The sequence below is a fragment of the Thermobia domestica genome, chromosome 1, assembly GCF_964235325.1.
Source record: "Thermobia domestica chromosome 1, izTheDome1.hap1.1, whole genome shotgun sequence".
In the NCBI taxonomy this organism is placed as follows: domain Eukaryota; kingdom Metazoa; phylum Arthropoda; class Insecta; order Zygentoma; family Lepismatidae; genus Thermobia; species Thermobia domestica.
Genome location: NC_137454.1, coordinates 182,610,314 through 182,626,934, shown reverse-complemented (window position 1 = coordinate 182,626,934; position 16,621 = coordinate 182,610,314). Strand labels below are relative to the sequence as shown.

The 16,621-nt window shown below is 35.4% G+C and overlaps 1 protein-coding gene across 1 annotated transcript in view; it reads left to right on the top strand.

The window, feature by feature from the left end:
- Nucleotides 1–16,621, top strand: part of LOC145691864 (protein SEC13 homolog) — a 61,107-nt gene that overhangs the window by 24,744 nt on the left and 19,742 nt on the right. Inside the window, exons 4-5 of the mRNA XM_081767177.1 lie at nucleotides 7,731–7,866; nucleotides 11,325–11,458. Of these exons, the coding sequence (XP_081623303.1) occupies nucleotides 7,731–7,866; nucleotides 11,325–11,458 (270 nt within the window). The remainder of the gene's footprint in view (nucleotides 1–7,730; nucleotides 7,867–11,324; nucleotides 11,459–16,621) is intronic.

Here is a 16,621-nt window from a genome sequence, read left to right as displayed (position 1 = left end):
CCTGAGTATCACGCAATGAGATCCGTTACAGTTGTGACATTTTCGTATAAGTTGTGGAAGTCCATTGGACGGTGGCTTGACAACTCCATTGGAAGGTGGCATGCACAATTCAAGGAAAGAGGTTACATTTGCAAGGACAAAAGCAGTGGCAGACCTTCAGTGTCTGGAGATGGGGAGCGAGTTCATGCAACCTGTTACGAGATGTTAATATAGCTTAGCTCACGAATCTCTGCCGCGATTTTAATTCTTCGTTGGCATCAATCGCGGCAGAGACTCGTGAGCTAAGCTATACCTGATGAGCGTTGTGCACGGGAAAAGTTTTGGGCAATGATGACAAACTTCTATTATGCCCGCCACGTTCCCCAGACCTTTCCTCTTGCATTTTATCGTTCGAGTCTACGTTGAAGATGAAGTTTCCTATCCACACTGTTTCACCTGATATTCTAAGTCCTGTATGGCAGGAAATGGACTACCGCCTAGTTATCTGCAGCAGGGTTGCCAAAGGAGAGACATTGAACATTTGTAATAGTTCACAACCGAATTTAGTGAATTTACCGACATTTTTGCATGTATGTGTATGTATGTATCTTCATTCCATAAAATACAGTGCTTTGCAATACGACAATCAATTTGCAAAACCCTTTATATATATGACCAATATTCTAGACATTCGTTTATAAAAGGAGAATCTCGCGCTTGTCTCTGAACAGTCAAATTCCTTATTAGTCAATATGCAAAGTGAATACCATATACACATAATTATTGTAAAAATAAATTATTGTTATAATGTATTGTAAAATGGGGACCTCTCTTTGGCGCTTAGTCATATGACACGAGTGTGAGGAAAGTGGTACGTCTGTTGGGCGTTTCGCGGGGTACAATCTTCCAGATGATGATGGCATACAAATTCACATCGAAGAACAGTGGTCGATAGAAAACCCTCCGTGACAGGTTCAACCGACCATTACAATGGTTGTCACTCATAACTGTCATGCGTGTGTGGTGCAGGTGACGGAAGAACTCAATATGGATCTCCTAGGTCCTATTTCGACAATCACAGTACTCCGACATGAGCATGACATGAACGTAAGGGATCAGTAGTACGTGCGAAAACGCTGATAAAGAATGATACCGATTTAACACGGTGTCAGTGGTGTCGCGAACATGTAACTTGAACCGCTGATGACTGAAAACGTGTGATATGGTTGGATGAGTCATCGTTCATTTTATTTCAAACCATGGGCCGCGATTATCTTTGGTGGACGCGCGAAGAAGCGTATGATTCATAGTATCTCGTCCCAACCGTCGAACATAGTGGCGGTTCTATGATGCTGTGGGCAACAATATTCTAGTTTTCAGTAGGTTCTGTGCTGACGCTTACCAGTCGCGTTCACTGTTCGTGATTGTGTAGTCATTTTAGGGGATCATATGTGCATCCTATGGTCTAGATGTTGTTTTCAGGCAATGACGTCATACTCCAGGATGAGAATTCGTCCATTCATATTTGGAGCAACTGTGACATGGTTCGAAGAACATCGGAGTGAAGCTGGAAACGTGTGATACTTCCTCTTACTCGCTCATTCCCCGGACCTCAATATGATTGAACATATATGGTTCATTTTAGAGACACGAAGTCAACGCGCATTTCCACCTCCATCCTCCCCAACTTAACTAAATGATGGATTGCACACGGATATGTGTAATATTGTGCTTGCTAGAAGACAGAAAATGAAATAAAATTGGTGATATAGGTAAATGATTTAATTCCTTTTCATATTACCTTTAAAGTATATTAGAATGTCGACTATCCAGCCTAGTTTTTAAAAAAAAAAAAGTCCGGTTGTTCATAAAAACAACACATTATTAAGGAAAAGCAGTAATTTATCAATGACATTTTCAAAAATTAAAAACTGTAAATTTTGATTCTTTTAGGCCTGCCTTTTACATTTATGTAGTCATTTATCAATGAATATGAGAACAAGAATTAGGCCTATGTTTTACGTTACTGTCTACCCTGTCTCCCCTCATATCTCGCCACTGGTTAAATGCCATAATGCTCATTTTCAAATTATGGATCATGTAGTAAAACGTTTTTATTCATTCTTGCTACTGATCTAACAACAAATATATCACATTTCCGTCACATTTGTCGATGTCAACTGTAGAATGGAGCCAATGCAAAGTTTCAACACCATCTCTGAAACGTTTTTAATTCCCCTTTGTCAACAACTTCAAAATACACTTCAAAAACGTATACATAAGGTAATCCCAGGCGTTCGTCCCTTAATATAGCGCCTCGCTGCGTTGATGCAGGGAGGGGCTTTTTTTTTTTTTCATATTTGAACAGTCTAAATTAGTATCTTCTTTAGTGTGGCACCTCTTGCACAATAGGCAGAAACGACACGAAAATTGTTCAAAGCTAAATAGCTTTTGAAAAAATGGAGTCAGAACTTAAAATTTGATATACTCGCTAGTCTCACGCAGTGGGTAAATAGTTTAGTTGGACAAGCCATTTTGATGATATTAAGTTGAGAAAGTAAATCAACGGTTTGGAAAATAATGAAAATCGAGTTCTATTATAAAACTAACATTTTCAATTTTGTTGTAATGCTTCCAATATATATATTAATTTTGTTCAGAAGAGTATGTTAATGTAACAAACTAAATCTTAAGTGATAAAATTACGTTAAAAAGAAAACTGTATTTACACTTCACTTTAAACAAAATATAAAAAAATACCTATCCACAGATGTTTAACCAATGCTTTTACAAATTACAACACACATTCATGTAAGTAATGAAACACACCTACTTCTTGGTGCTAAGTTGAAACACCATTTATGAATGCATAAAAATAGTATTTGTTCAAAAACCCCAAAAAAATAAGGTTACAAAATGAAATCTTTTAAGTTTTATGTCACACAGTTATGCTGGCAAGGCTGAAGGAAACGGTGATGTGGAGAAAACGGGAGAACACCGAGAAAACCCTATGCACCGTGTTTCTCCACCACATAGCTCACTGGCGCGACCTGGATTCGAACCAAGGACCCCATACACCAGAGGTGAAAGCTCTCCCATTGGCCCACCGGGGCCCCAAGAATAAGGTTACACAGCATACCTGCATTATGAAACGAAAGCGGTGTTTTCAAAACCGTTAATGAATATGAACATATCTCCTAAAATACTTAGTACTAATCAATCTCCATGGGATCAAGTGCAGCTTCTTTGACATCACCTACTAAAGTACATGGAACAATTGGTATAAAGCCTGTAGAAGTTAATAAGAAAAATTAATTATTTTTAAGTTCGTTCTGGCAATGCTCTTGAAGCATTCTCAACTGGTTATTTTTTATTTTAATTGTTTAAAGTTTTTTCTCACTTTTAATATTATACGTTGACCAGATAAAGCCATTCCAACTGATAATCAACTCAAGAAAATAGTAGGAAACAATAGTTTTACATAATAATCTACTACAGCTTTTAAATAATTTTCTTTCACTTTTCCATATCGCAACGATTCCCTCCTAACATAGCCTTCTGAAACTTGAGATCCTTGATTACCCTCGCTGGTAGCCAACATATATGGACAGATAATTAAATGGATGAAAAAGATTTTTAAAATTGAATTTTAATATTTTTTTTTTTTTTTTTTTGAGTTTTTGCCCCACTGTAGGCCGCCGCACTCCTGTAGTATTATCGTCTTTGCCATTATTCGCCTCTAATGTTCATGTACCCGCAGTTCACGGGGTGTCTACTTCCTTAACTTAGCCGTTTTCAGTTTCTACAATAACTAGTTTTGTTTTTTCCATGTGTCGTTTACTCCCATGTGTTGCCGACAATCTTTTGTTTACAACGGGAGCACAGTGACTCAGTGGTAGAGCGTTCACATTACTGCAAGGGCCTCCATTTTTGATCCTAGATAGTTGTTTTTTAATGGATAAGATGAAAGAGGAATACCCGTTTCTTACTATAATCTCATTGTACCAGTTCTTCCATAATCACTGACTTTAATCAGCCTGTCTTCTATAACCTACAGGACATGATCATGGAACGCTAAACAAAAGATTTCATTGTACCAGCTACCCTCATTTCTTGCTGTAGTTAAGCAACCATGCACAACACACCATAATCCTTCGCCATCATAATTCGGTGTCAGAGAATTACTTGTTGTTTACTTAAATGTCGTTCCATACGTCATAAATCGGACCGACCTTTCCTAATGGAATATCGGGAATCCCTAAATTCCTACGATAAATTCCTTGCGCCGCCACTGAAAGAATCTGAATGGTATATTGTTAGATAGAAAAGATTATATTAAGATAATGGTACGCTGCCTCAACTACATGGCTAAAAGTTGTTTTGAAGATCTCCCAAGTTCATTTTCACACGCTTTCAGTAGCCTCGGACTCTAAAACAAAGCGAGTCCAAGGAAATGTTTACTGGATGTTTTTGTTTCTATGAGTAGATTCACCTCCCAATTGATAACAACAATCTTTAGACACTCGCTGTATATAGCAGAAGGATTTGTGATAACTAGACCCCAGATTATATGCAATATCATTTTGTCAATATGTACATAAATATGTAAGGAAAAAAGCTAATAATATGTAGTGAAATATGTAATATCAAAATATCGCTAAAATATATGTTTTCCTATATAATCTTGTTTTTTTATGCAATTTGAATACTTCATATTGTATACGTATACTGTACGTGATATTTAATTTAATTAAGTAAATTTGAAAATGAATTTGCTAAGCTTTCCAATAATTAGGTCATTCATTAAACTTGAAACAAAACGCAATTCAACTCGGAAAAAAATATATTCTGGAATATTAGTAGAGGGCATATCAAATATAATAGAAAGTTTTCTCAAAAACTTCTTGCATGGATTTAGAAACATAGCACTAATATATACACTGCAGTCAGTTAAAGCAGTTTGTTGTTTATTTCTAAACAAACAGTTGTTGTATGACAGTTTAAGAAATGTTACAATTTTTCTAATATTCAGATACAATTCAAACACTATCTGAGGTACTTATTCAGAAAAACAATGCACCACGATATATTTTGCGACGTTTCCAAAAGACATAGAAAGACGCTTGTCTGACTTTACATTTTTATAGGAAGAGAATGACCTTTCTACGTCACATGATGTCAATGGGACATATTTCATGAAGTGAATTTTCTCGGGGGAAATACCTTGCAGATCTTCTGTAACTTTTCCACTTTAGATTTTACACACACTGAGAAACATGACGAACCCACGGTTCCTTTCCAGCACCCTCTGGAACTTAGCAACAACATTCATACCAGCTTCTCCTCGAACAACATGTAACTTCTTTCTCGCATCGTCCAGGACACTCATGGATTCCTGAAGCAAGAGTTCATAAGTTACCAATTATTGATGCTCTCCGGAAGCCAACCAAAATTGCTTGTAATGTACGCAAGCAAAGAAAACATCTTGGGATCAAGTAACGCAGCTTGTGCTTCACGCACGGAAACTGCACTGTCAGCGGGGAAAGAGTTTACAACAGATTTCACGCCCTCAAAATGTTCGTTGTAAAATGTCACTGCTTCTAGCCAAATACCCCATCTTGTCAACACCGGCTCGAGAGGGAGAGATACACTTGGCAGATGTTTCTTGAAACAATGGACTCTTTGGGGAGCTTTCAAAAACGCCTTATTCCACTGAAAATAAGTTTATTCACTTCATGAAAGTTGCTTCTTACTTCTTTTGCGCCACGTTGAAGTGCATGTGCAGCACAAGTGAAGTGAACTAAGTGTGAGTAGAAAACTTTGAGTGCGTTACCTCCCTTTAACATGTATGCTGCAGAGTCGGTGTAGAAAACAAGAACTTTCTCGTCTTCAACACCACAGCATTTTCAGGCCATCATTTACGAACCTTGCCACGGAAGAATAATTGACACATTCGAGCTCCTTACAATATATTAAGTAGGATTTGGAGGGCGAGTTGGGGTGTAGCTTGCCAACTATTAAATTCGCTACAAAGCGTTCCAAACTGTCGGTGGTTTCGTCCGCAGCCACCCATATATAGGTATCACCGATCTAAGCGCGAATTGCTTCGACACTTTTGTTGTAGCAAGCATTGAGGTAGTTTTTTCGCAGTGTAGATTCGTCCGGGGTATTTCGCTTGCAAATACTTCTTCAAGAAATCCCTGTGTTCTGGCACTTGAAGCTTGTTCCAAGGAATGTTTGCAGCTACCATTGCACCACACATGTCCGCGAAAAACTCATTCTCCGATGAAGACGATCCCTGTCGTATCTGCGTCAAAAGAACTTGTTTGTGAGAAAATTCCCGTTTCTTTCTCGTGTAGAGCACGGTTCGTATATGTTGTTCCAATTGCGATTTCATGGAGCAGCATATCGTTTTGTCACATACTGTACAAATCACCACCTTACCATAGGTTGTAAAAGCATCATCTACAGTAACCCACGATTTTAACTTAGATGCTAATGATGATGCAACCGGTATCATGACGAAATATCAATACACAAAACCTCAATGCACGATAAACACGTCCACAAGACAACGTCTGTTCGTATGAAATTTTCCACAGTACGGCTACTTTTGTGTCAGACAGCACGAAGGTATGAAACTGGCAGGGGGACTTTCCTTGAAAGAGTGAAGGAATGAACTGCCTCAAGGAGGGAAATCTCCAATGCCAGACATCTAAAATTAGGTTTGACCTTCTGCTCCATCCCCCCCCCCCTCCTGAAGCTTGGAATGCAGTGCAGGACAGGGAAGATTTCTGGGAAATTTCAGTAACATTTCTGCAAGTTCTTTTGTATTCCTTATAACATGCACAAGTAGGGAATAATCAGGAATTAAAAAAAAACTGCTGAAATATTTGATTTTATGTAAGGTGCCTGAAAATACATAATATTGAGTAAAATATGTAAAATAAAATCTAGGTATAGTAATCTTGTTCACGTGATTCGTGAAGATTTGAACTTTTTCGAGACTACATGCAAGGGGAAAAAAAAATATGTAATTACATATAATCCGGGCTCTAGTGATAACGCAAATAGTTTCAAAATAATGCTTTATACTATCTTTTAATGCTATTTTATTTTATTTTTTTTTTTATATCTTAGAATATTTATTTATAATTCTCGTAAAATAACTATCATAATCATACGTATGTGTATACTTCATTCCTGTTCATATTTAACTTATTTCATTTATTTGTTATTAATATTTTTTAGCTTTGTTTATTTTCTTGTGTAAACCCCATATTACGTATTACGCTCCTGTTGTTAGATTGATTGTTCTCATAATGCGTTGTAAATACTTATTAGGGTGTCCTTAAAACACAGTTGCAGTTATAGTGCAGACAGTCATCGCCTATAATATTGCAGATCATATGAAAATTATATTAAAAGCTTATGTGTGAGTAAACTTGATCTACACCAACATTGTGCATTTTTCATTCTCTGTAAATAATTTCTTTGTTGAATCTGTTACTGATTTTCTGAATATAAAATTTGGTAGAAAAGGCCGTATGGATGTTGGTTATAGTATAATTTTGACTGTTACTTTGAATTGATAATTTACAGTGTTCAGATGAATTTTAGAACGTAGGAACATGTTATAGAAGTGATTATAAGAGGAAGTATACTGTGATTAAAGATTCATATTTTGTAGACAATGCAGTTCTTGAGAATTAAATTTCATTATGTAATTAGGTAACTTTTTAACGTTGCAGGTATGGCAAATTGCATGGGCACATCCAAAGTACGGGAACATACTTGCTTCCTGTTCGTACGATCGCAAAGTTATTATCTGGAAGGAAACTGGTCAGTGGATTAAACTTTATGAGTACGCTAATCACGATTCTTCTGGTAAGTCTTGCAAATTATATTTACTATATAGTTGTTGCTTCCAAGCCTTGAGCTTTCTCTACACTATAGATTAAAATCGTGCTTAAGTGAAATTTCTAATTCTTTACCTGTCCTAATATTAAATAGGAAAGCACGTTCATGTTCAGTACCATCATTTTTCATTTTTCAAATAACCAAATTGAATCAATGGAGTTTAAGTTGCAATTAAATCGTCACAGTATGAAATGAAGTTAAATATTTCAGTTTAACGTCCCACGATTATACCCTTTAGCCTAGGGGAGACGATGATTAAGGCAAGTGAATGATGATGGAAAAATTGGTGGAATGAGAAAGTGGGAGAACCCCGAGGAACCCCACCGCACCACAGGAAAATACTCTACCACAGAGCTACCGTATCCCCCTTTGTCACGATATATTACTGTAGAAATATACACAAAGTGTTAAATCTGAGAGTGGTTACGGTTCTTCTACTATAAGGAGATATTCTAATTGCTAACCAGCATTTAACTTGGAATTAAATTGTCGCAACAGTTTTAAAACTGCAAATTGCCTGCACGCTAGCGACATCTGTTGGGCATCAGGTAGGCATATATTACAGGTAGCGACACCTGTTAGTTTGTGTACTATTAGGAATTATCGTTACTCACAGACTGACATGTTTTAGTAATATTTATAATAGAGTATGGTTAAAGGGGGAGTGGGAAGTGAATTACTTACCACAAAATAGTGAAACCATAAAACACACACCAAAGAATTATACTGTAAGTGGTTCCCCATAACCCTTCATCAGAGAGGAAGACAAGAAAAATGAAACGAGGAAAAGAGCTGGAATGGGTTGCTGCGAGCGTGCTAGACGGAGAAGGAATAATTAATGAAAAGAGAAACAAATATGTATAATAAATAAAATAATAACAATCAAAGAAGATTTGAGAAGTATAAATAGTAAAATCATAACGAAGAATGATAGAGATAATACTGAATGAAAAGGAAGAAAATTATAAAAAAAAAAGGCTAATTGTAAAAACGAAAATTTAAAAAAAAAAAAAAAAAGTGTAAGGGAAAGGAAGTGAGTGCAGTGAGCTGTCGTAATTACAGATAATAAAGACCATCTATCTGTTCCAAATACACACTCACAGCATATTTTGACCACCCTTTTCACGTAAGTGTTCTGAAGGTCCTTTCCACACCTCCTCAAAAAGATATGTACAGACATAAGACTCCATGCGCAAATCGCTCCCCTAAACTTATCCATCTATAACTGTCACCTCAGTTTTCACTATCTTTCGTGAGAAACTATTTTATACTCATTCTGTAATGTCTCATTGTTATCGCTACTTTCTTTTCATTCATAATTTATTTTCTAATATTTTATATTTCAGCTTTTAACTTTTTATTCCTTGTCTGCTATTGTACAAAATTATTCACATAAATTTATTCATTTACTATCCCTTCTTCCTTCTGTATTCTTACTAACCAACCCGTCCTATTATTTTGTCACCTTGCAAGAAATTATTTCTGCTTTCAGCGTGACAAAACTTATTATGTATTTTTGCGTTCCAGTAGGGCGCGCAACAGAACTCTTCGCAGCTGTTATCTGTTCTTTTATTTTTTTCTCCCCTCCCAATCTGGTAAAGTTTTTTTTTTTTTTTTTTTTTTTTTTTTTTTTTTTTTTTTTTTTTTTTTTTTTTTTTTTAAGCGACAACGCTTAAATGTGTAGCTTCTTTAGCGTTACATAAATATGTTTCTTATTTTCTGATAAGTAATTTATTTTATTATATGATAATCAGTCATCATTAAAATTGTCAGAATTTTATGACAAAAGGTCAGAAGTTAAAGCAAAACACAATAAACTCTATTTTTTTTATTTGCAACTTCTAGCGAAAAATATTATGTATAACCTATTTAGATGTTTTCAGTTATTTTTTTCTTCTTCCGTTTTCCTTTCTTCTTCGACGTCACATGAAAAGCAGAATTTAATGATATATCGCGTTTTTCTTATTTTATTGTTAAAGTTTTTACTTAAGTCTTTTTACTTAATAGGCGGAAGTTATGTTTGTTGTAGTTCATTCCTTTCTTTCGTACGATTTAATGTTATCATTTCATCAAGTTCTTACGTAATCATACATTAGTTATCGTACTTTGAACTTCGTTTCCAAATTAGAATGTAATATATTAAGCTATATGGTGCCCTCAGATATACAGTAGTTAAGAAAATACAGTTGTTTGTTTATATCTTGGATGATCAGTAGGGAAAAGGGCCTGTACGAGTGTTTCAGCATTGGTGCAAAACGAGAATAAGAGCATTCCGTGTTTCATCTCTTATAACTCGGGTAGTCTGTGGTAGACGATTTTGGGACGCGTAGTGAAAACTTCAGTTTCAAGGGATAAGGTAAATGTAGGAAAAGTAAGGTTCATGAATTTCTGCTAAAGATAGAACATAGGATGGTGATCAAGGTTCTGAACCGATTATATTTGAGATGTAAAAGTGTTATCTTTATTAGCCACCCCCTTATTTTATTTATTTATTTATTTTTCATGGGTCTCTGTTTTGGGATATCCTCATTTGATTTGTGCTGAGGTTAGGGTCCTAAAGTAATTTTCTAGAAATATGGTTATAATGGAGTATACAAGTATGTAATTGTAATGAACCCCTTTTATGGAAATTTTCACAGTGTGAGTATTTTGAAACTTGAGAATGACCTCATATCGTATTATACAGTATTTACTTTAGAATGCATACGAAATAATTGAAATTAAGAAAAGAAGAAAAAATTACAAGCAAATACTTGAAGAATATACAGCTAAATTAAGTTCAGTTTTACCGGAGATGATAGTGTAAATTCTACAGTAATAATCTATATGGTAACTATTTTTAGAATTGTAACTTATTTCAGCTTTAGTCTAGAAAAGATTTGTTTGTTTGTTCTTTACTCTCTTTTGTTAATTATAATTTTTCTTTATGCATTGAATATAAATATGAGATTATGTACAGGTTCCATAATGCTCATACTGTGGAAAATTCCATGAATAATGTACATAGATATTACAGACGTACTTTCTATAAATGTCATAGTTAATGAATTTCGTATTTTTTACTGTTTGCATTCATTATTTGTGAAAGAAATATAGGAAATGGACATGATATATGTGTATTAGAAGTTTATTCGCGTAATACTGTAACAAATGTAAAGATGTACCAAGTGCAGTGATGGTTCTTGTAACTGATTTTATAGTAAGAAATATATTTTTGTAATAAAATCAATTGGGTAATAAGAATAACTTTATATGAAATATTTTTTAATTAGATATTGTAATTTTTATTATGAATAATTTATGCTAAGAATTCTTTATTCAGCACTTCATGAATGTTGTTGATTAAACACTACAGACAAGTAAGTTTAGTTACATATTTCTTCAGTTCTTAATATAACATTTTTTTTTTTTTTTTATTTTGGTAGTGAATTCTGTTAGTTGGGCACCGTATGAATTCGGTCTTATTTTGGCATGTGGAAGTTCAGATGGTTCAATATCGATTCTTACAAATAGTGAAACAGGAAGTTGGGAACACAAGAAGATTCCAAATGCGCATGCAGTAAGTATGGATTAATGTATATTAATGTATATAATACTTATACAGTAGTATGACTATACCTGCGGTATTAAGCCCGATGATTCAAGCGTTATAGTTCAGTTCAAGTTTGAATTGTTATGGAAGTTTCTTCAGGTTTAATGAACCGCTTCTTCACTTGACGATCGAATATCAGAACATGTGTTAGTTGTGTCTTTTATGAAGAATTACGTTGCCACGTAGCTCAGTCACTTGTGATATTAGAATCGATTTCTATTTCAAATTGTATTCTGGTGTTGGAACACAACTACCATCACACTATTTAATAAATGTGTAGTGATATTTATAAATGAGTGGGATATTTATAGGATGAAAGCCTGTAGTGATTTTTTTGTCTGATTAACGTTTCCCTCATAATAAGGTTATAAATGTATTATAGTAAAAAAAAAAATTAAAAAATACTAGCCTTGTACGTATTCCTATAGCGACCAGATTTCCTTAAAAAATCGATATTTGGGCAACATTCCTCAAGTATCTTGCATAAACATTCAAAAAACAAGTTTCCCCGACGGGAGCTCATGTAGTTTGGATCCCACGTTAAGTTGTAGGTCCCCGTCTTATATAGCTTTGCTGTTGAAAGGGTTACTAAACTAAAAATCAAATCAAAAAATAAAGTTTTATATCGTCCTAACAATACGTTGACCACATGCTTAGTGCTATAAATCCAGTAGATGTGTTGCAATAAACGATACTCGTGAGGAATGTGCCTGAAATGCTGATCTTTTAAGGAAATTTGGTCGCCATTGAAAGGTTAGTAATTTATTATTATCATTATTATAATTTCAAATGTGTTTCTTACGCTCCAGTAGCAATTTTTCGAATGTAAGTTAGAACAGTTACGTGAGCTACTTACATTTAACTACCAAATTTATTCGCTGAACAATGTTTCAAATTTTGTGCATTAAACACAATAAATTACTTAAATTGAGGAATTGTCTGCGATAATGACAAGTTAGTACTGAAACAAATTATAGTCTGATGGTGCCAAGTCCTGGCTATATGGTGGATGCATTAAAAAAGTTCTCAATTTCCGATAGATTATTAAAGATATATGTGGTATGGCGTTATCAGCGTAGTATGCGACAACCTTTCTATTGAGGAGTTCCCCGTATCCTTTGAATTGTTAGAAATACTCGCGCTAATTCTCAATAATACAGGTCCAAGTCTATTGTTCTACCCGGCGACAGCAGCTCATGATGCATGTTACCCTCCCAATCTCATCAAACGTTTAATTAGAGATGCAAACGCTTGGGGGAAAAGTTTTTATTTTAAAAAAATAGCTTTTCCTTGGAAATTTTGATCTTTTTTAAATACTTCAAGTTTAGTGGAAGATAACAATAGTTACATGTTAGTTTTCCTATTAGAACACAAAAAAAAAAACGTTTACTTACTGCATTCCAAGGAGAAAGTGTGGAATAACTTAAAAATTCAAGAAACTCTTGTCATTCGATTGGACAAAAAAAAAATGCAAATCGAAAGACACTAGTTTCAACGAATCGTTTATAGAACGTTCAGCGACAAAAATGTTTTACTAAAAAGTTTAATAGTGTTAGCAGTAATTGTGCTTAAAATTTATTAGATCTCGTGGAATACCAATTTCATGTAAAATTTATGTATATATTAAACTATTATTTAACCGGATGTAATGTTTAATGAGGCCGCTAAAATTCGAGGGAGAGAATATTTAAAACGCTATCCTTGAATATTTGTAGCAATATATATAGTAAATAGACAAGGAATTTTGTGGAAAATGATGTTAAACGTCATATCCGAAATACCCGATTGTGATTTTAATTTGGTAAACTTAACTCTTTGAATCTCAGGATAAAATATTTCCTGGACAGAGAACGAGATGTAAACAAGATTTTATACAGAAGGAAAAAAATAAAAAGTTTTGTACCTGTTTATTCGTTTATGGTACTTTTTTCTTTCTTGCCAGATTGAATTTAGCCAACCAGTATGAAACATATATCAAAATGTATAACTTCCAGGAACTTGATAAGATGGTGAAGCAACCAAAACGACATTTGGAATATGGTGGTTGCATAACATACACATGCTGGCAACAACTGAAATGCCCATCGGGAAAAGAATCAAAACAGCAATACCAGGACTGACATAGGACTAGCAAGTACTGGATGTTTCAGATTCACTTCCTTAATTGTAGAATCCACTACACGGAAACAAAAGTGGTACTTGAATATAAAAGTAAAAAAGTGAATATTTTTTTGAAAGAAAAAAAGCTTTGTTTTATGGGAGAAAACTTCCATTCTTAAAAAAAAACAAAAAAAAAAAAACCGCATTTTTGCATCTCTACCCACAGCTTAACCTTCTTAGTTTGAATTTGCATTAGATTGTGGAGCGTACTCTCGCTTCGACTACAATTTTTTTTCGCACGTTGTTAATGGCTATCCACTTTTCATTACTCGTGATCAAAAATGGCTCAAGCTCTTACGATTCAGTACAGTTGTATAGATTAAGATTTGATTGAGCAAATGTTTGAGTTAAATTATGTGGCACCCAAACATGGAGTTCCTTTTTGTAGTCAGCTTTCCTCAAGTGGTTTAACAGTTTGGTAATTAATGTTCAGGTCATTGGCGATGCCATGACTTCTTACATGGCAGCCTTGCTCAACTTGTGCCAGAGTATCACTCACTTTTGCTGTGAGTGACAGCCTACTGTGAGGGGAGCATCTTAGATATCGGAATTTCAAGAACGAAATTAATTGAACCATCTTTTCGCTGTTGCTTTTGATAACGTATCTTGCTTATAAAAAGCACACATTTCTTCATGGTTCTGCGTAGCATTTGCTCCTTTATCAAAATGTAAAACAAATCACGGTTTTGCGGACAGTTCACTCTCACCTTCACGGCGCAATGTTTTAGTCTGATTTGTATGTATGTTTTACGTACATTTTTTGTACGTATACTTAGCTTCAACCGTCAGCTGTCAACTGACGATGGGCCTGATCCGCTACGACTCATATACCTGAGATTTTGGACACTAACTCGAAAGGCTCAATACCCGATATTTTTGTTATCATTAAATCTCATAATGTTGTACCTCTTAGACTCTTTTTGTGGAAAATCCTGGTATTCTGGATTATACTTGGTTCTTGGACAGGTGTGGCTTTGTCTGTTGAGATACATTAATTCTCAAAATTTCCGTATATAAGTAAGTGAAAATCTCAACCTAAAACACATTTCCGAGATCGGGTTTGGTGTTGAATATGCGGGTGGCGCATAATTGGTACAATTTTCTCTCTATAAATCATTACAAGAGCTGCATAAATGGAAATCTTTAACTTCTTCTTAAATCAGTTGGATGACGGAAAACTCTCCATTGGATATTTTCAAAAGAATTACATATATCACACGCCAGCATGGCCAAAATGTAGCCCTTTTTTCGGTGAACACGTCATTTCGAAAGGATTTCGTTGGCCTGATGTGACAATGCCTGATTCTTGTTTAAGGAGATATCATTTTATGCAAACAAATCACGAATCATAGAAGCCTTTTGTAAGCAAACATCAACAAAAAGGGCGTTCCAAAATATGTATGATGCATCAGGTTCATTGTTATCAGGACAGAAATGGATAAGTACTTCCAGCACATGTCGTGATGCCATAACATTCCTTACAAAATGAAGTAAATTTCGTTTCAGTATTTAGTCAAAAATACAGAAATGATGCAGCGTTGGGTAGTGAATAGGATACCTGGAATGGTTCATTAAACTAGAAGGGAAAACAGAATAATGATAATATATCTGCTAAGTGTCTAGGTGGGCGGCATGTTGGAATTCAGAGGATTTATTTATATTGAGCCGAGTTTAGATGTGGCATAGAAAATGCCGTGTTTCTACCACTGCTTATGTCCGATCTGCAGACCACTTCTACTGGCTATTGCCCAGCATCGGAATTTCCATTCCAGGGGACTGCGTTGCAGGTAGACCATGAGTACTCCTCTTTACAGGCTTTCCAGAGACCAGTGACGGTACTCACTCGACGACGATAGAATAGGCGCCACTTGAGAAATCCGAAAGCACAATAGTCCATTGGGCTACCATGTGAAATCTTGACAGAGATTTCAGAGAAGGAAATTGCCGAAATTCTAGTTTCCTCCATACGGCAATAGAAATCCAGCGATATTTTCGCCGTGTAGCTGGATGTTTTGTCTTGGTGAAGTTCAACCTGGTTCATGTCTTGTCCGTATAATGCTGGGATTTCATACTGGTACATTTCAGTCAACATCAAAAAACCAAAATCTTTTTTTTTTTTTTTTTTTTTTTTAAATCTTTAATTCTAGGAACATTAAAAACGCAGAATACTTAATAATAATACATTTCAGTCAGGACATAAATCTAGTAGTACGCAACATTAATTTTGACGTGAGTCCGCTCCATTTTTTGGAGACGCAGTTTGCTCCTGTACCAGAAACTGGCCACAATCGTGAACCCTTTTGGGAAACCGCTCTTGCTGCTTATGTCGGTGTGGTGGGGCCAGGACTCTGTGCTGCATCTTTCCGTTAAATGTTAAGTTGTGCCGTGCGATTCCAGTGGCACAACTTAACACTTGACACATTTCTACGATGCCCGACGCCGTGAACTTACCGTCGGAAAGGGCCACAGTGAACCCCTCCCTCATTGTGTTCAGTTTCGACGGCATCAGACTACGCTCGACCAGATTGTTCTACTGCGTGACTAACGAGGTATTGTTGCTTGCCTCTTGGCAATCTCAAGGCGATGGGTTGTGCATGCGCGATAGAGTTGCACATTGACTTCAGTTCAATATAAATGAATCAACCTGTCTATAGGCTTGTGTGATAATGTCATTGAGATGAACTTTGTCTGTGCACTGGTAGAAACCCATTTAAGAGCTTACCCTATAGTAGTTTCTGTAAAAAAAAAAAAAAAAAAAAAAAAAAAAAAAAAAAAAAAAAAAACCTTTTAAGAGAGTAGTTTTTTAAAAAGCGTGCTTCAATTAGTAGTTGGATGGTCATCGAAAAACATGATGAGTGTAGTAATAGTGCCAGGACGACACCAGCAAACGCTTGTTGTTCAATTAAGTGACTTCAAGGGTGATCATATTGTAGAGCTGCGATATGCTGGGTGGTCTCTACGCGGAATTGG